The 18,312-nt window shown below is 39.0% G+C and overlaps 1 protein-coding gene across 10 annotated transcripts in view; it reads left to right on the top strand.

Annotated features, from left to right (window-relative positions):
- Positions 1 to 18,312, top strand: part of GFM2 (GTP dependent ribosome recycling factor mitochondrial 2) — a 55,638-nt gene that overhangs the window by 20,731 nt on the left and 16,595 nt on the right. For 8 of the 10 annotated variants that reach the window (XR_014794927.1, XR_014794928.1, XM_084882621.1 and 5 more), the window contains 9 exons: positions 726 to 874; positions 3,126 to 3,266; positions 3,348 to 3,447; positions 4,763 to 4,952; positions 7,386 to 7,462; positions 11,792 to 11,930; positions 14,358 to 14,540; positions 16,581 to 16,696; positions 17,736 to 17,918. Coding sequence is in view for 6 of the 10 variants with exons in the window: in XM_084882621.1 (XP_084738747.1) it covers positions 726 to 874; positions 3,126 to 3,266; positions 3,348 to 3,447; positions 4,763 to 4,952; positions 7,386 to 7,462; positions 11,792 to 11,930; positions 14,358 to 14,540; positions 16,581 to 16,696; positions 17,736 to 17,918 (1,278 nt within the window). In the remaining 4 variants the exon portion in view is untranslated. The remainder of the gene's footprint in view (positions 1 to 725; positions 875 to 3,125; positions 3,267 to 3,347; positions 3,448 to 4,762; positions 4,953 to 7,385; positions 7,463 to 11,791; positions 11,931 to 14,357; positions 14,541 to 16,580; positions 16,697 to 17,735; positions 17,919 to 18,312) is intronic. The other 2 variants (XR_014794929.1, XR_014794930.1) reach the window with 1 other exon arrangement.

Raw genomic sequence — 18,312 nt, 5'->3', positions numbered from 1 at the left:
TTGAGGTAGGAAAAAAAAAAAAATTTTTCTTTTGAATGGAATGCCATAATTTTGACAATATTTTATTGGTTAGTATTTGAGTGCTTAAGTGTGTTGCTTTTATTATGCCCTACAGTCACATAACATGACTTCTGTTTTCAAAGAGTTTACAATCTAAAGTAGAATTGACCAGCCATTTCTCTTACCAGTAGCTTGCAGGTAAACCCAAGCTTTCCTTTCAAAAATTTTTTTTTACTTTGATTTCTCATTTTCTTTTGGATTTTATTTAATATGGATCTCTATTTCATTTGAAGGAATTGTAACTCATATTTATATTTTTAATTCTTACCAGCTTATTAGATTATCAAAGTAAAATCACAAATATATGAGCTCATCTATTCAGTAAATATTTTTTAAATACCTACTTTATTTTAAGCACTTTTCTAGTTTCTGGGATTTAGCAGTGTTTTCATTGGACCTTACTATAATTCTTATAAATTCTACATTTAATAGAAGGGGAGGTGGACAATAAACTAATAAATATGTATCTAATATTATGCCAGGTAGTAATTAATGTTATAAAGAAAAACAAAGAATAAGGCCATAAGGAATGATGGAAGTATGTTTTACGTGGTTGGTTAGGAAAGACATCTAATTCTGGGCTATTTTGGTTGAGACAAATATACTGCATATATGTGACCATCTTATGGTCACATAAAGTACTTATTTATACCTTTGCTTTCTAGCTACAGACTGCAATACACAGAGTCACACTTGCTCAGACAGCAGTACCTGTGCTTTGTGGAAGTGCCCTGAAAAACAAAGGGGTCCAGCCCCTGTTAGATGCAATTACCATGTACTTGCCTTCACCTGAAGAGCGCAACTATGAATTCCTGTAAGTATGCACGTACATAGACTAACGTGTTATAACCCTGAGTCACCGCTTTTTTCAGTAGCATTGGTGGAAAATATCATTGTACATCATATAATACAGTGCCATAGTAGTTTTCACTTGGAAGGAACATCTGTTATCTCTTATAACCTGCTGCATTTACAGATCGAGCTAAGAATGTGGCTTTATTGCTGTGTAAACGTATGTTGGCCCTGACATCTTAGTTTAAAAAAAAAAAAAAAAAAAAAAAAAAAAGGAATGTCCAATAAATATATCTATTTTAGCTTTCAAGATTTTTTTATAAGCTCAAAATATTTTGTGGCTATAAATAAAGGTCATTGTTTGACTCTTGTTGCCACTAACAACTTTGTACTTCCTACAAATCCTCTAAAATCTGAGTGCTGTGCAAAATGGCAGGTGAAACTGGACTTTATACTGTTAACTAGGAAATTAACCACTTTTCATATCTCTTAATTGGGAGAGGCATTACAACGAAGTGACTGTGAGCATGGACTGTATTCTACCTGGATTTAAATTCTACCTCTCCCCATTTGCTTAACCTCTTATCTGGGAAATGCAAAGAGTAGGGCCTATCTCAGAGGATTGTTACAAGAATCAAATGAGTTAATGTTTAAAAAGCACATGGAACAGTGCCTAGTTTAAGCTTTCTATCTAAGGACTTATTGAATAAAGTTAAAAACTGGAAGATAGATTGGAGAATTTCTGTAATAGAAATGTCTAACCTACTTTGAAAGTAATGAAAATAGAGAGCTTTTCCTAAGAAAAATGTGCTTGTACACAAAATCCTATCAATGAATACAAATTGAATGTTGACTTATAAACAAGTTCAAATTTGTAGTGTATATTTATATGGTTACTAGGGGCCTATTGCAGGAAGTTCCTGCAAGACGTCCAGCAGGCTTCCCTCCCACCACCTCTCCCGCCTCCCCCCCACTTCCCCCTCCCTGCCCCCGACCCTTAGGTGGGCTGGGTGGGGTGGGCAAGGCATGCCCTGTCCCAGCCACTCACCCGGCCACAGCCTCCTCAGCCACACGCACCTCTGCAGCTGCAAGCGCCACCTGTGCTTTCCCTCCAGCAACCGCCTTGTTTTCCACTTTCCCTTCCTCTTCCTTCTATGTTGTCTTCAGTCTTCACTCCTCCCTCCCTCAGCCAGCATATGCAAATTAAGCACCATATTTGTTGGGATAATTTGCATGCTCGCTCTGATTAGCTGTTGGTGTAGCGAAGGTACGGTCAATTAGCATTTTTCTCTTTTGTTAGTGTAGACTGGAGGCCTGGTGCATGAAATTTGTGCATGGGGGCAGGGAGGAGGGTCCTGCACCCTCTCCAATCCAGGACCCCTTAGGGAACATCCCTTTCACAATCCTGGACTGCTGGCTCCTAGTTGCTCACCTGATTGCCTGCTGCCTGGTTGCCCCTAACTGCCACTGTCCCCGCCCCCGCTGGCCTGATCACTTCTCATTGCCTATGTGTCCTGGCCTGGTTGCCCCTAACTGCCCCCTCCCTGATGGCCTGGTCATCCCCAACTGGCCCCCTCTGCTGGTCTGGTTGCTCCTAACTGCCTCCCCCTCACCCCACCTCCCACGCCTGTCATCCTAGTTGCCCCTAACTGCCCTTTCCCCACTGGCCTAGTCACCCTTCACTGCCCCCTCTGCCAGCCTAATCGCCCCAACTGCCTCTGCCTCCACCGGCTTCGTTGCCTCTTACTGCCCCCCCTCCCCACCTACCTCTCTACCCCTGCTGGCCTGGTTGCCCCCAACTGCCGCCCCCATCAGCCTGGTTGCCCCCCACAGCCTGCTTGTTCAATTATTTGGTCAATTTGTATATTAACTCTTTATTATATTGGATATGACTGGAGAGTAAGTGGGAGGAGAGTGTAAAAACTATAATTGGAAAGTATTTATTTACCCTGTACAGGATTTTTTGAGAAAGTGTTGTGATGTTCCTAGGAATGTCTTTTTGAGAAGGAAACTCTTGGTTATGGAATTGTTTGCAAATTGAGGTAATATTTGGAAGAGACCCCGTTGTTTTTAGTTTTGAGGAATTAATAATTCAGTGGAGGAAGTGTGCTACTGGCATTGTTTAATCAGTCTGGGTAGCTAAACTAGAAGATATGAAGTCTCTTTGGAGGACGTCAAGATTAAGTTTGTGCAGTGGTTATGATCTGATCTGGATAAATATGTTGGAAGTGTATTTTAAAGGGTTTTTTGGAATGTCTCTTTACCTTTTGCAGGCAGTGGTATAAGGATGACTTATGTGCACTGGCATTTAAAGTTCTCCATGACAAGCAGCGGGGACCGCTGGTATTTATGCGCGTTTACTCAGGCATGATAAAACCCCAGTTGGCCGTCCATAATATTAATGGAAACTGCACGTAAGTAGAAGCTTAGATTATTTTCTAAAGCTGTACTTTTTTTAAAAAAAAATACTTCTAATATAAATCATGGTATTACAGGGAGAGAATAAGTCGTCTGCTTTTGCCATTTGCTGACCAACATGTAGAAATCCCTTCTCTGACTGCTGGTAACATTGCTTTGACTGTTGGACTTAAGCATGTAAGTGATGAAATGGTTTCTCTAGGAATTGGGGAAAAAGGGGGACATCTATAATCTCAACAATAAAGATTTTTGAAGTAGGTATTTTATAATAGCAAAAACCCATAAATAATCTAAATGTCCATCAGTAGTAGTGGAATAATGAATATTGTGTAGCAGTCATTAAATGGTTGAATCTCATACATTTAATAGAAAAAAAAGGAAATTACAGAAAACTATTAACAGTATGGATTGTATTCATGTAAAGTTTAAATCCAAGTAAAATAATATACTATCCATGTATGCATACATACATTTTAAGATTATATAAAACATTGTTATTGCTATTGAATGGTTTTCTTATTTTGATCACTGCACATAATTTCATCTAACCTTAAAACAGATGTATTAACTTAGGATATTTTGGCAACGAAGTCTCCATGAGGACAAGGATTTTTGTCTCTTTTTCTCTGTTCTTAGTCCTTAGACCAGTGAATTTAGGCCTCCATGACTTTTATAGGATGAAAATACGTGATCCTATCTGTATATGCTTTTGATGGGTTAAAACTAAGGACATTCCACTTTTATATGTATTAAATTAAGTACAGTTACTCATTAACCTTTGGTATATTTGGCATTTAGGATAAACATTGTAATTTTAACATTTTAAATTCTTTATGAAATTGCAAGATTTAAAATCCTTCATAGAAAATTTCCATGATCGGGAAATAGGACATCTAGCATCACAGTGGTTTCTCTGTCTGTCTGAAGGCAGAACTCCTTGTATGTATTTGAGTTACAGAAATCTGAGCTAATGTTCAGTAGAAATACCTTTACAGAGACAAAAACTGGCACAGAAATTCATAATAAGTTTAAAAATAAAATTACGGTTTTTAAAAATAACAGAAGTTTACAAGAAAGCTACTGTCACTTTTGCATGGTCAGGGTATGTTTAATCGCATACTTTAGTTAATAAGGGATTTTTTTTAAATAGTAATAAATTTTTATTGGTGGTAAAATACTGTAATGGACTTCTGCCTCACATATGATTGAAAATTTAGGGAAGTACATTTGTTTTGTTAAATGAATTTTGGATATGTATTGTGGGTGTGTTGTGTTAATTGTTACTTATTACAGCAGTATTTTGGATAGAATTCTTATACAGGTTAAATTAGATTTGCCTGTGCAAAGTTAATATGAGCTTTAGGAATTTGTCTCTTAAGAACTGATGAAAAGGAAGTGCCACATTAAATTTTTTCTTATTTCGTGAATCTTGGTGGAAGCTGAGTGTGTGCCTACAGCATGTTTTATCCCAAGGCATCTTCCTTGTTTGCAGACGGCCACTGGAGATACCATCGTCTCATCCAAGTCCAGCGCACTGGCTGCAGCTCGTCGAGCCGAAAAGGAGGGAGAAAAGAAGCAGAGACACAACAGTGAAGCAGAGAGACTGTTATTGGCGGGGGTGGAGATTCCAGAACCTGTTTTCTTCTGTACCATAGAACCCCCTTCGGTAGCTAAGCAGCCAGGTACAAATAGTCTTGGTGTATTAATTAATTAATGCCCTGATAATTTAGATAAAATAGTTTAATTTTATCAGAATTTACTGTTAAGTATTTCTTGTGTTTGGCCTTGCTTTTTATTTAAGATGTTTTGATTTTTACAAACTCCCTTTATTTTTTCTTTTCTTATATCTTGTACATTTTTTTTTTTTTTTTTTAAATATCATATTCTTAGTCCTTAGTCTTGTTCTTGCAGTGCTACCTATGGGATTCTAAGTAATTGACTTCAGGACTGGCCTTGCAGTATATTAAATTAGTCAGTAGCCAATTCATAACTGGCTCAGTTTCTCAACACCATTTAAAACATTGCTACTTTTTCTTGATCAATCTTTGAAACTCTGTGAAGATATACTTTGTAATGTCGATTGACCTTTCTGAGTTTTATATACTTTGTTTTTTAACATATTTGCTCAGAATCCTTCAGTGGCTTTTCATTATTTAAAGCAGAAACCCAAACTCTTTGGTATGATATATTTAGCTCATTATTCTAGCTATGTCACTTTCAATTAGATTTGGTTAAATATAGCACAAAATCCCCAAATAACAGTTGCTTTAGTGACAAAAGTTTGTTTTTCTCTGTTGTGAAATGTACCTTGAGTTGGTAGCCTCGGCAGAGTCCACAATGAGCACCCAGCCTCCAGTCTTTTGACCTGCCTGTCTGAGTGCATCACTCCTGTCATCTTTAGTCATCTCAGGATGGCAGCTGGAGCCTTGGGCATCACACTGGAGTTCCTAGCCACTGAAAAGAGGAATGGGGAGGAAGAACATGTGCCCCTTTCTCTTTTAAGATTTTTTTAAAAGTATACTTTTATTGATTTCACACAGAGAGGAAGAAACAAACATCCATGATGAGAGAGAATCATGGATTAGCTGCCTCCTGCATGCTCCCTACTGGGGATCGAGCCCTCAATCTGGGCATATGCCCTTGACCGGCATCCAACTGGACCCTTCAGTCAACTGGCTGATGCTCTGTCCACTGCACCAAACTGGCTAGGGCCCTTTTAAGATTTTTTTATACGTCATTGGCCATCAGTTAGATATATGGCTACCCAGATGCAGAGGAGTCTGGTAAAAGCAGTCTTTTAGCTAGGCAGCAGCCGAATAGAGTGGAGGTTACTAGGATTCTTTCTTGCCTGGCCTCATTTCTTGGTTCTTCCTCCTTTGTTCTGAACCCTCATCTTTCACCCAAACAAAAGTAAAAACAGTAATAGTTTGTGGAATAAGGTAGTTCATTAATCTATTGCTCAGCTCTTTACTTCAGCTACACTTTGTGGAGCTTCTAACATCCTATATAATAAAGCCTAGGTGGCATCACGCCTCTGCATGACATCATCACTAGATGGCTGCCCTCACGTCATCACAAGATGACTGCCACAAGATCGCCAGTAGGAGAGGGCAATTGGAGGCGACCAGGCCTACAGGGGAGGGCAGTTGGCAACAAGCTGGCAGGGGAGGGCAGTTGGGTGTGACCAGACCTGTAGGGGAGGGCAATTGGGGACCATCAGGCAGGCAGGGGAGCAGTTAGGCATCAATCAGGCCAGCAGGGGAGCAGTTAGGGGGCGATCAGACTGTCAGGCAAGCGAGTAGTTAGGAGCCAGCAGTCCCAGATTGTGAGATGGATGTCTGACTGCCTGTTTAGGCCGATCCCAAGGGATCCCAGATTGGAGAGGGTGCAGGCCGGGCTGAGAGACACCATGAATTTCGTGCACTGGGCCTTTTTTCATAATGTAGTTTAGCTTCCTTTTATCTACTTCTCATTATTGCCTATGTTTCTGAAGGTATTTTACTTCTGAAGGTATTTTTGTCAGCTCTTTGATTGATCTTTGCAGAGTACATTCAGATGATGCTACTGTCCACTTAAACCCTTCAGTGGCTGGCTTCTTATTGCAAATCCAAACTCTTCACCATGGCCTCCAGCTGCCCACCCGTGCTACACTACACTGGCCTCCTTGTTGTTTTTCCAATAACCAGTTATTCCTTGCACAGCCATTTCCTCCATCTGAAAGTCTTTTTCTTCACCATTTTTTAATGTCACTTTTTTTTTATGTCTTTACCCAAATCATCCTGGAGAGGCCTTCCCAGATCACCCAATCTCAAGTAGCCTCCCATCTCTATCTTATCACCTTATTTATTCTCCACAAAAACAGTTATGGCTCTTTTTGTAAACTTTGTTTTTTTCAAAATTTGTTTGCTTGTTCATCTGTTTTCCTCACTATAATGTTTTCTCACTAGATATTTCATTATCTAAAAAATGAAATGTAAAGACAACCATGTTGTTGTTGTTGGTTTTTTTTTTAGCAGTTTTATTTTTTTTTAATATATTTTTTTATTAAATTATTATTTTTGTACATATACCAATGCCCCCCCCCCCCCCAATGTTGTTGTTTTTTCATCCACCAGATTTGGATCATGCATTGAAATGCCTTCAGCGTGAAGATCCCAGTTTAAAAGTGAGACTTGATCCTGACTCTGGACAGGTAGGCCTATTGTTTCTTAATTCCAGATATCTGTCAATAATGTAGCATGCGTATTGAAGTACGTATATCTGAAACATTGATAGATCTATGCCCCTGAAAAGGAAACTTTCTTTTTTTGGTTCTCATAATAATAAACTTCTAATTATTATGTTGACTATCAATCTAAATAGACAAGTTCTCCTTAATTCCTTAAAATAATTATACCTCACTTATATAAACCACTCTACAACATTTAGACCATCCAGAAGAGAGCCTTTTGTGAAATTTTCAAATGAGGTTCAACCCCAAGACAAAGCCTTGAATCTCTCATGCTAAGGCTGATAGAAGCAGCAAACTAAAGGGAGGGTATAAAGGGGCTTTTGATGATACTGACACACATCAGCTGGGTGAGAAGTGATATATTACAACCCAACAATATGGGAGGAAATAGAATTCTGAAGTAGATACAGAATTTGGCTGTATATGGAGAACAGATGTTCATTCTGTATCTTTTTAGGCAGGCAAGGTAAAGTTTACATAAGGTTTTAGAAAACATTGCTTAAAAAGATAAAAAATGCCAATACATATATTTTTAAAATATCAAATGACACACAAGTATACAGGTTAAAGAATTAAAGTTTTCCTGTTTCTCAATCCTACTCTGCAAAGGTAACCACTAAAAACTTGATGATACCTGTATAAGCTCTCGCACTTTTTTAAACATCCATTGGTTTGTTGTGGTGTGTTATAAAGCATAGTATATTTGTTCTAAATATATATGTACATACATATATATAACAAGTCATTCTGTTTGTATTATTCTACAACTTGCTTTTTTCCAAATAATTTACCTCTTTAACTTTACATTAAAGTGTAACAATCATATACTGTCTTTTTTGTTGTTGTTCCTTACAGTTGTAGTTTTATTACAGCAAAAGGATACAAATTAGAATCAACTAAAGGAAGAGATACAAAGTCTGGGACAGTTGTTTTTCTTTTTTTCCCCTTAGCTATTAGCATTTATTTGTTTGTTTATTTTAAGTATTTATTGTTGAAAGTCTCCTTTTCCCCCCATTGACCTGCCTTGCCTGCCCACACCCCTTACCCAAGGCCTTCACCACCCTCTTAACTGTGTCTGTGGGTTACGTATATATGCAAAGTTCATTGGTTGATCTCTTCCCACCCGCCCACCCTGCCTTCCCTTTGAAGTTTGATAGTCTGTTCGATGATTCTGTAGTTCTGGATATATTTTTTTTTTCCATCAGTTTATGTTGTTCATTAGATTCCACATATGAGTGAGGTCATGTGATACTTACCTTTCTCTGACTGGCTTATTTCGCTTAGCATAATGTTCTCCAGGTCCATCCATAATGTTGCAAATGGTAAGAGTTCTTTCTTTTTTAGTATTTTATTGTGTAGATGTACTACAGTTTTTTAATCCACTCATCTGCTGATGGGCTGTTTCCAAATCTTAGCTATTATAAATGTTGTTGCTATGAACATAGGGGTGCATGTATTCTTTCTGATGTTTCTGATTTCTTAGGACATATTCCTAGAAGTGAGAAGACTAAGTCAAATGGGAGTTCCATTTTTAGTTCATTTAGGAAACTCCATACTGTTTTCCACAGAGACTGTACCAGTCTGCATTCCCACCAGCAGTATACGGGGGTTCTCTTTTCTCCACATCTTCACCAACACTTGTCAAGTTTGTTGATTTATTGATGATAGCCATTTCGACATGTGGGAGGTGGTACCTCATTGTTTTGTTTTAATCCTCAGCTAAGGATATTTTTTCCATTGATTTTTAGAGAGAGTGGAAAGGAGAGGGAGAGACAGAGAGAAACACTGATGTGAGAGAGACACATTGATTGCTCACTTCCCACATGCCCCTGACGAGGGCCGGGAGCCTGCAACCCAGGTATGTGTTCTTGACCGAAGTCAAACCCAGGACTCTCAGTCCACAGGCCACTGCTCTATCCACTGAGCCATACTGGCTAGGGCCTCATTGTTGCTTTGATTTGCATCTCTCAATGAATAGTGACTTCGAGCATTGTTCCTGAGGGCAACTGCCAGAAAAGAACATCAACAATTGGCTGCTTCCTGCTTGGCCCCTACTGGGGATTGAGCCCACAACCTGGGCATGTGCCCTGATGTTTTTGGCCTTCTGTATGTCCACTTTGGAGAAGTGTCTACTTAGGTCCTTTGCCCATTTTTAATTGGTTTGTTACCTTCCTTTTGTTAAGTTGTATCAGCTCCTTATAAATTTTGGAGATTAAACCAAAATTAAACCCTTATTGGATATATTATTGGCAAATATGTTCTCCCATGCAGTGGGCTTTCTTGTTATTTTGTTAATGGTTTCTTTTGTTGTGCAGAAGTTTTTTATTTTGACGTAGACCGTTTGTTTATTTTCTCCCTAGTTTCCACTGTCCTAGGTGACATATCGGTAAACATATTGCTATGAGAGATGTCTGAGATTTTGCTGCCTATGGTTTCTTCTAAGATTTTTATGGCTTCACATCTTACAAGTCTTTTATTCATTTTGTTGTTGTTTTTGTGTGTATGGTGTAAGTTGGTGTTCTAGTATGTTTCTGTCCTATTTTCCCAGCACTATTAATTGAAGAGACTGTCTTGACTCCATTTTATGCTCTTGCCTCCTTTGTAAAATATTAATTGAGCATAATGGCTTAGATAGATTTCTGGGTTCTCTAATCTGTTCATTGGTCTATGTGCCTGTTCTTGTGTCAGTACCAGGCTCTTTTGAGTACAGTGGCTTTGTAATATAACTTGATATTTGGTATTGTGATCCCTCCAACTTTGTTTTTCTTTCTCAAGATTGCTGCAGCTATTTGGTTTTTTTTTTTGTCATATAAAATTTTGAAGAGTTTGTTCTAGGTCTGTGAAATATGTTGCTATTTTAATAGGGATTGCATTGAATCTATATATTGCTTTGGGCAGTATGGACTTTTTAATGGTATTGATTCTACCAGTCCATGAACACAGTAAATCTTCCACTTGTTTACATTTTCCTCTATCTCTTTTTTCAACATGGGACAGTTCTAAATAAGGTTTCTTCATCCTCAGGGTTGTATTACCCTCCTGGCAAAGAGTGTTGCCAAACTTGAGCCTTGGGTGTCTAGTTTTTGTTTGTTTGTTTGTTTTATTGATTTTCTAGAGGAAGAAAGGAAGAGGGATAGAAAGATAGAAACATCGATGAAAGAGGAATATCATCAATTGAATGCTTCCTGGTTAGCCCCCACTGGGATTGAGCCTGCAACCTATACATGTGCCGTGATCAGGAATCAAACCTTTTGGTTCCTGAGTCGACACTCAACTGCTGAGCCATACCGGCCGGGCTGGTGTCTAGTTTTCTTTGGGCTCAATCACATACTGCCTGTGTGTTGACCTTTAGCCTACAGAACCTCCTGTAGGTTCGGGTTGATACCTTTACTCTCCAGGTTGAAACTGATATGGCTAGTCCAAAACCTGCATTATACATCACATTGTTTGACTAGCTGATGGATAGAGCCTCCAAACAAGAAGAGATACTTTGGTCAGGCAGCATCTTGACTTAGAGATAATCATTCAGTCACTGAGGGCAATGGCCAGATCTCTTTCACTACAGAGATGGCAAATGAATAAAATGGAGCAAATATGGACTTCTTGCCCTATATTCTTTCTTATACACAAGGACCTTCTTTAGAAATAGCCATTGTTGCTTTAAAAAAAAAAAAGCATGTCTTGATTGATTTTGATACAAATTTGGTTGTTCTAACAAGGGCCCAAAACAACATTGGGTTCATAGAAAATAAAAGTCAATTTCTCTGTCACATAAAGGCCAGAATTAGTCTGGAAGTTGGGACTGCCTAATAAGCTGTAAGGTGGCCAGGATGGTTGGGATGTTTGGGAGAAAGGTTATTTCCCCCATTTAAAAGATGTTGCCCTCATCCACTTTCAAGACAGTTTCCTGCTGTTTCTTTAAGAGAATTTTTTCTTTCCTGAAGAGCATAGCCCAGAAATTGCCAATATCAGTTACACTCAGATCCCACTGGCCAGAGCTTAGCTCTAATGTTGAGAAATGTAGGTCTCACTAGATGCCACTTGCTCAGCTAGTAAGTATCATGGAATAATAATAATAATAATAGAAGAGAAGGGCCTAGTAATTCACTTTTAATTAATAATTCAAATCAGAAAAGTTAAAAACAATGTTTTGGTGTAGGAGCAAAAAAATTGTAAAAGAAACTCATTTTGTAATTAATGAAAAATAACATAGACTGATACACCTTTATATATAGTATTTTGTGGTAAACATAATTTTTCCTTGATTTTTTTTTTTCTTTCTTAACTAAGACTGTCTTATGTGGAATGGGGGAGTTACATATTGATATTATTCATGACCGAATCAAGAGGGAATATGGACTGGAAACCTATCTAGGGCCTCTTCAGGTGGCATACCGAGAGACCATCCTAAATTCAGTTCGTACTACAGGTAAAAAATAAAACATCTGCTGTTTTTATCTCTTTCTTTCTAAGATTTGTCTTCTGAATCTCTTGTTTAGTTGCAAGCAGGATTCACAGTCACTAGTATGACAAGTTTTATATGTTTGTTTTCTATAGGATTAAAAAATTTTAAACAGCCTATTCCATTATCACTCATTACATCTACTGGGTGAGTGACTCATCACGCAGATGTGATTCAGTGTCATGGAATAGAATGAGCCATGGAAGTAGGTGGCTCATTCCTAGATGAGATGCATTCCAAAGAAAAGGGACAACTGCGTATATGGAGCTTTGTTTTTCACAAACCTAATGGTAACCACACACCCAAAACCTAAAACTGAAACACGTAGCTTTAAAAAGGAGGAAATAGAGGAGTGAAGTTGATGTGTTATTTTTACTCTATAAAGTGAGTGGAAAATAATTTTCACTACTTAATAAGTATAATAATCCTATACTGATGAAAATAGTTTTTATATTTCTGTCCAAAATGTAAGAATTCTGATTCATAGTTTTAATTTAGTTTCCCTTAAGCAAAAGAACATGATATTATTGCTGTTCTTCCTAAGGAGAAAACATGGACAGGTTTGTTAAAAATATATACAGAAAAGATGTTTAGTATACCAGGTGCTTTTAGCCACTCAGTGATTTCTACAAAGAGAAAATTTTCACAAAAACTTTAAAAACTAAACGAAGAGAATAAAGGAGCAAATGACACATATATTTCTGTTCTTGAACTTTATACCCGGAAAAACTAAAAATGCTGGGAAAATATAAATAACACTTTTAAAACTAATGTCTGAGCTAATTAGAACTTAGTGGAAATTTCCAAGGTTGGAAGGAAACTGAAGCAGGAACCTTGGAAAATAAACCAGCACCAACACTAGCTATGAGAGCCACATCCTCGTGGAAATAATTAACAAGGAAAATCTTTATACAAGAAAACTTGTCTAACTGGCTCTGGAGGCAAGGGGCAAAATTCTAAGAATGTGTAGCCAAAGGCTTCTGATAGGGTTTTTAGCCTAAATTTATAGTCAGTATGACCTGAAAACCTCCAAACAAGAAGAATTTAGTGTACAGTGCTTTCTTGGATTGGCAATATTCCCAGGAACCTGGTGACAACAAACAAAGGGCTTCTCTACATAAATGTATCTTCAGCCCAGGCCCGAAAGAAAATCCCACAGAAAAACAGATATAAAGTCACAATTTTAAAAGTTTTAAAATCATAAAACCATGAGAAAAGGCACAATGAGCAAAAAGGCAATGGAAGTAACAAACATTAGTCAGACCAGTAAAGGCCTCTGAATTTGGAATTATCAGATGCAGAATATAAAATAAGAATATTTTTTTTTTTTGAAAAAATAAAAGGGAAAGGCAAGTATTATTAAGGAATAAGACACTAAAAAATAAGCATGCAATGGAATCATCTTGTGTAAGAAGGAAAGGAAATGCTCAAAAATGCTGAGGGCATGTCATAAGGACACAGAACCAACTTGTAGAGGCTCCATTGGCCAAATCTGGATTAATTTGAATACCAGAATAATTAAATACAGTAATTATACCACTGAGGAAAAGTAGGAATTTAGGAATCTCTAATCATAATAAACAAATACATAGGGAAGAAGAGAGGGTTCTTCCTTATACTGGAATGCCAAGTACTGTTAGTTGTCAAGGAGGCAGGAAAATAGTCATTTTGCAACTATTACAAATGCTTAATGTTGGGTATATTGTTGAGTAGCATATTTGCATTGCATATACCAAGAGGAATTGTAAACTATAATTATTTGTTTTGAATTTGGACCATGAATCACTGCATTACATAGTCACTCACATAAATATAGCAGTTTTGTTTTAGTAAAATACTGCAGATTGGTGAAAGCTATTGGTTGTTAGCTAATGAGATACTATTTTCAGTATCTCTGAAATTTTCAGTTTTACAAAAAGACATTTCACTAGTTTGTGGGGAAGCATAAACTTTAAATACATTACTAGGAGAATATGTGAAATTTAACAGTGTGTATGTTTTATCAGAGTTAATGTCCTTTTAATTTTCATTAGATGACTTTTTGCACTCTAAATGTTTACTTTTAAATAAAACTTGTAATTAGAATTTCAATCACATAAGAGATGTTTCAAAAAGTTTGAGTATAATCTGCATATCAAAATTTGTGTGATCATCTGTCTCAGAGCATCTTAACAGTATTAATTGGTGATTCAGAGCAGGTTTATAGCATTGATAAACATGGAAGCAGATATTTTCTTGGTAGAACTACTTACTTTGACATTTTCATACTACATTTAGTGCCATTGTTAGTATTTTCTCACTTAATCTTTCATGAGAGCTTGAACTTGTTGATTGCAGTTTTCCCAGTTTTGGCACCTTGACACCTTTTCAGAACAAATCTGTATTCGTTTACAGATACCGTAGATAGGACTATAGGAGACAAACGGCACCTTGTGACTGTAGAACTGGAAGCAAAGCCAACTGAAGAAACGTCATCTGCTGTGCCAGTTATCGAGTATGCTGAAAGCGTTAGTGAAGACATTCTGAAGGACTCCCGAGAGGCCATTGAAAATGGAATTCACAGTGCATGCCTCCAAGGTACGGTGCCTCAGATAAGATAAGCATGAATATCACACTCACTCCCAATATTAACGACTATTTCAGTCTCCCTTCCCATCATGTGTATGTTATGCCTTTTATAATTATCCCATTGTTCTGTGTTTCTCAGTCTTACGTATAGTTTGCTTTTTCAGTTTTGGAGGTTTCTGCTGATATATAACTCAGAGAGAAATGGAGGAGAGAAGGAAACAGACACATCGATCAGTTACCTCCCATATGTGCCCCGACTGGGGATCGAACTGGTGTACAGGACAATTCTCTAACCACCTGAGCCACCTGGCCAGCCTGACTCGGAAACTAGTTTCCTCAGCCTGTCCAGTCTACTTGTAAGCCCATCAAGAGGCATCCCTGTTTATGTGATGGTGCTTTTGAGCTCCAGTGTTTGTTTGGTTCTTAACCAGGACTTCCATCTACCTCTGCTTTCATGCCCTTCATTCTTACCTGCTGTCGGCTTTATCTGTCAGAGCCCTTTAGCACATTAATCATGGTTGGTTTACATTCCCGATCTGATCATCCTAACATCCCTGCTGTGTCTGATTCTGGTGCTTGTTCTATTTAAATTGTGCTTTTTGCCTTTTAATATGCCTTGTAATTTTTTCTTGATAGCCAGACATATTATACTGGGTAAAGGGAATGGCTGTAAACAGGAATTTAGTAATGTAGTGAGGTGTGGGGAGGGCAGCCCTCCCTAGCCTAGGGTTAGGTCTCCATCTTTTAATGAACCTTTGCCTCTGGACTGTCAATTGCACAAGTATCTTAGTTTTTCTCACTCCCCTTATGTGAGACAGGATAGCTAGAGTGGACTGGAACAGGGCACTTCCCCCATCAGCCTCTGATGATGATGATACCCTTGCAGGTTAGGCTGTGGTTAACTAGGTTCCCCTGAGTGCAGGCCTTGTTAGGAACAGAGTGCTCTGGCCCTTGTCAGTTAGCTCAGTTCGTTAGAGCATCATCTGGGTACACCAAGTTGTCAGGTTCGATCCCCAGTCAGGGCATATACATGAGTCAACCAGTGAATGCATCAATAAGTGGAACAGCAATTCGATGTTTCTCTCTTTCCCTCCCTCCTTTCTTCTCTCTCTCTTTTCCTCTCTCAAAATCAAATTAAAAATGAAAAAAGTGCTCTGGAGTCTAAAGTACTGTTGTTGTTTTTTAATCTTCACCCAAGGTGTTTTTTTTAATTGATTTTAGAGAGAAAAACATTGATGTGAGAGAAACATTGGTTGCCTCACACACACACCCCAACTCAGGATCGAACCTGTAATCTAGGTATATGCCTTGACCAGGAATTGAACCTGCAACTTTTCAGTGTACAGGACACTTCCAACCAACCGAGCCACCCAGCCAGGGCCTAAAGTGCTGTTTTGATTTGTAGTTGGTTGAATCCAAGGATGCGAAAGCAATGGATACAAAGGGGAAGGGGCCGACTCTAAGTTTTAAAGGAGTTAAGAATTAAACACAGGTTTTTGTCTGCTTGGGGGTCGGTTCCTCTAACTTCCCTGCATTTTCAAGGGTTAACTGTATTTCAGAATGATTTCTTCTTCCCACACGAAGCGCCAGGAGGCTTTTCTCAGATAGTTACTAGAACTGTGAGAACCTGCTTGAGCTTCTGGAGGTAAATCTCTCAGAATTGTGTCCCCTTCGTGACAGTTCCCCCCAAGCTTGTCCACACCAAGCCTCCAGTCACTGTCAATCACCCGTTCAGTTTTTCTTACCCTGGTGCTGGTTCCTGGGGCATTTTCTCTAGCAAGTCTTTGTTTCAGGAAGCTGTGACCCTCCGTATTTGCCCTCTCTCCATTCTTGGGGGCAGTAGTTTATCCTTTGTCCTCCCACCTAATAGATCCAAGAAGAGCTGTTGATTTGTCAGGCCAGATTCCTGCTACTTGTTGTTAGGACAGAGTGGTGACTTCCAAAGAAGCTCCTTACGCTAAACTGGAAGTGCTCTCCCTGTTTCCTTACATTTCTCAGTTACTCCTCACTGCACATTGAGTCCTAATACAGATGTTCCCCCTTGCCTAGGACCATTGCTTGGATCCCCAGTTCAAGATGTGGCAATTACTTTACATTCTCTGATCATTCATCCTGGTACCTCCTCAACTATGATTTCTGCCTGTGTCTCAAGATGTGTACAGAAGGTATATACTCACCCTGATCCTTTTTCCTTTAAGGTGGCTCTTCTGACAGCAGTGTACTCTGATCTGCAGGCAGCTGCACTTGTAGTGCCGACCTATCTTTGCTTCCTGAGCCTCGTAGTCAATGGAGAATTTATTTTTTTTAACCACTGGGTTTTATTTGCAAGAGGATCTAATAAATCTTTGTTTAACATCGTTAGCTATGAAATATCCCTTGGTTTGGGCAAATAGTCAAGTTTCCTTAAGTGGCAATTCTGTTCTCTGTCTCAGACACATAGCCGGTAGAAACAAGCTTGGTAGGTTTGAGTAGAAGACAGCTTGGCCAAAGATGACCTACATATAAAGGACATTGAGGATCGAATTTTGGTTTCAATATTGAAGTTCATATTTATTCAAGTAAGATTACCTATAATCAAGAATTGCTACATTCAGGATAAGCATCTTCCCTTCTCAAAGCATCAAGCAATCTGGTCATCTTGGCATGGTTACCCAATACCTACTGCGGCTGGATTAACCCCCAGGGTCCTGATATGCCAGGAAACAGTTCCATGCGTTCCTTAGTGTGGGGATGCTTTAGCCTCGTAGGTGACTGGTTTTGCATTAAAATACTTGCTTTTAGAACCATCTTCTAATATTTTATACCGCGAGACCTGATTTTCTATAGTCTTATTTGAATCCATAATTATAAAATTAACTTTCTATACCCCAAGCCTCCTGACTTACGAAGGCTGACCTTAGTATCTCTATCCTAGAAGTTAAAATTCCCTGAGGATATTTCTCCATTGATTTTTAGAGAATGGGAGGGAGGGAGACAGAGAAACATCGATATGAGAGATATTGATTAGCTGCCTCCTGTACACTCCCTACTGGGAGCAAAGTCTGATATCTGGGCATATGTCCTGACTAGGAATCAAACCAGTGACCTCTTAGTTCCTGGGTCTGTGCTCAACCACTGAGCCACACCTGACTGAGCTAAGGATATTTTTAAACAGAAATTTGACTTCCAATTTAGAAATGGATTGGCATTCTTTAATTTTTTTAGGCTCTGAAGACCGCTGATAAGCAAGTTTTGGAGCCCTTGATGAACCTGGAGGTCACGGTGACTAGAGAGCACCTCAGCGCTGTCCTGGCAGATCTGGCACAGAGAAGAGGAAGTATCCAGGAGATCCAGACTCGTCAGGACAACAGAGTGGTGGTTGGGTTTGTTCCCTTAGCAGAGACCATGGTAGGCACCTTGTCACTAAAAAGTATAATTTTAATACCGGGACAGATAGGCTGAGCACAGAGAGATATCAGTGACGCCTGAAAGCAGCATCAGGGCTTTGAGGTAGAGGCTGCATTCCCGTTCTGTTAGGAGGTTCAAGCAGCATGGGGGTCCCTTCGTCCTCCACGGAGGTAGAGGTGTGTTGAACCAAAATGTGGCACCAGCCTACCATTTTTCCCTTCCAAGCTGAGACTATTTCTTAAATCGCCAGTTTTCAGGCAAGTGTCATTCTCCTTCCCACCAGCCTCTCTGCTCCAGAACAAGCACCCGAGTGCTGGCAAGGCATCTCACAAAGGCCAGGACCAGGGGCTGCACCTGGAGCATGCCAGTGTGCTCAGTCCTCCACAGGTTTCAG

Source organism: Pipistrellus hanaki (genome assembly GCF_964339955.1).
Source record: "Pipistrellus hanaki genome assembly, chromosome: 4".
In the NCBI taxonomy this organism is placed as follows: domain Eukaryota; kingdom Metazoa; phylum Chordata; class Mammalia; order Chiroptera; family Vespertilionidae; genus Pipistrellus; species Pipistrellus hanaki.
The sequence above is the reverse complement of the archived record's forward strand: the minus strand, read 5'-3'. Positions and strand labels throughout refer to the sequence as shown.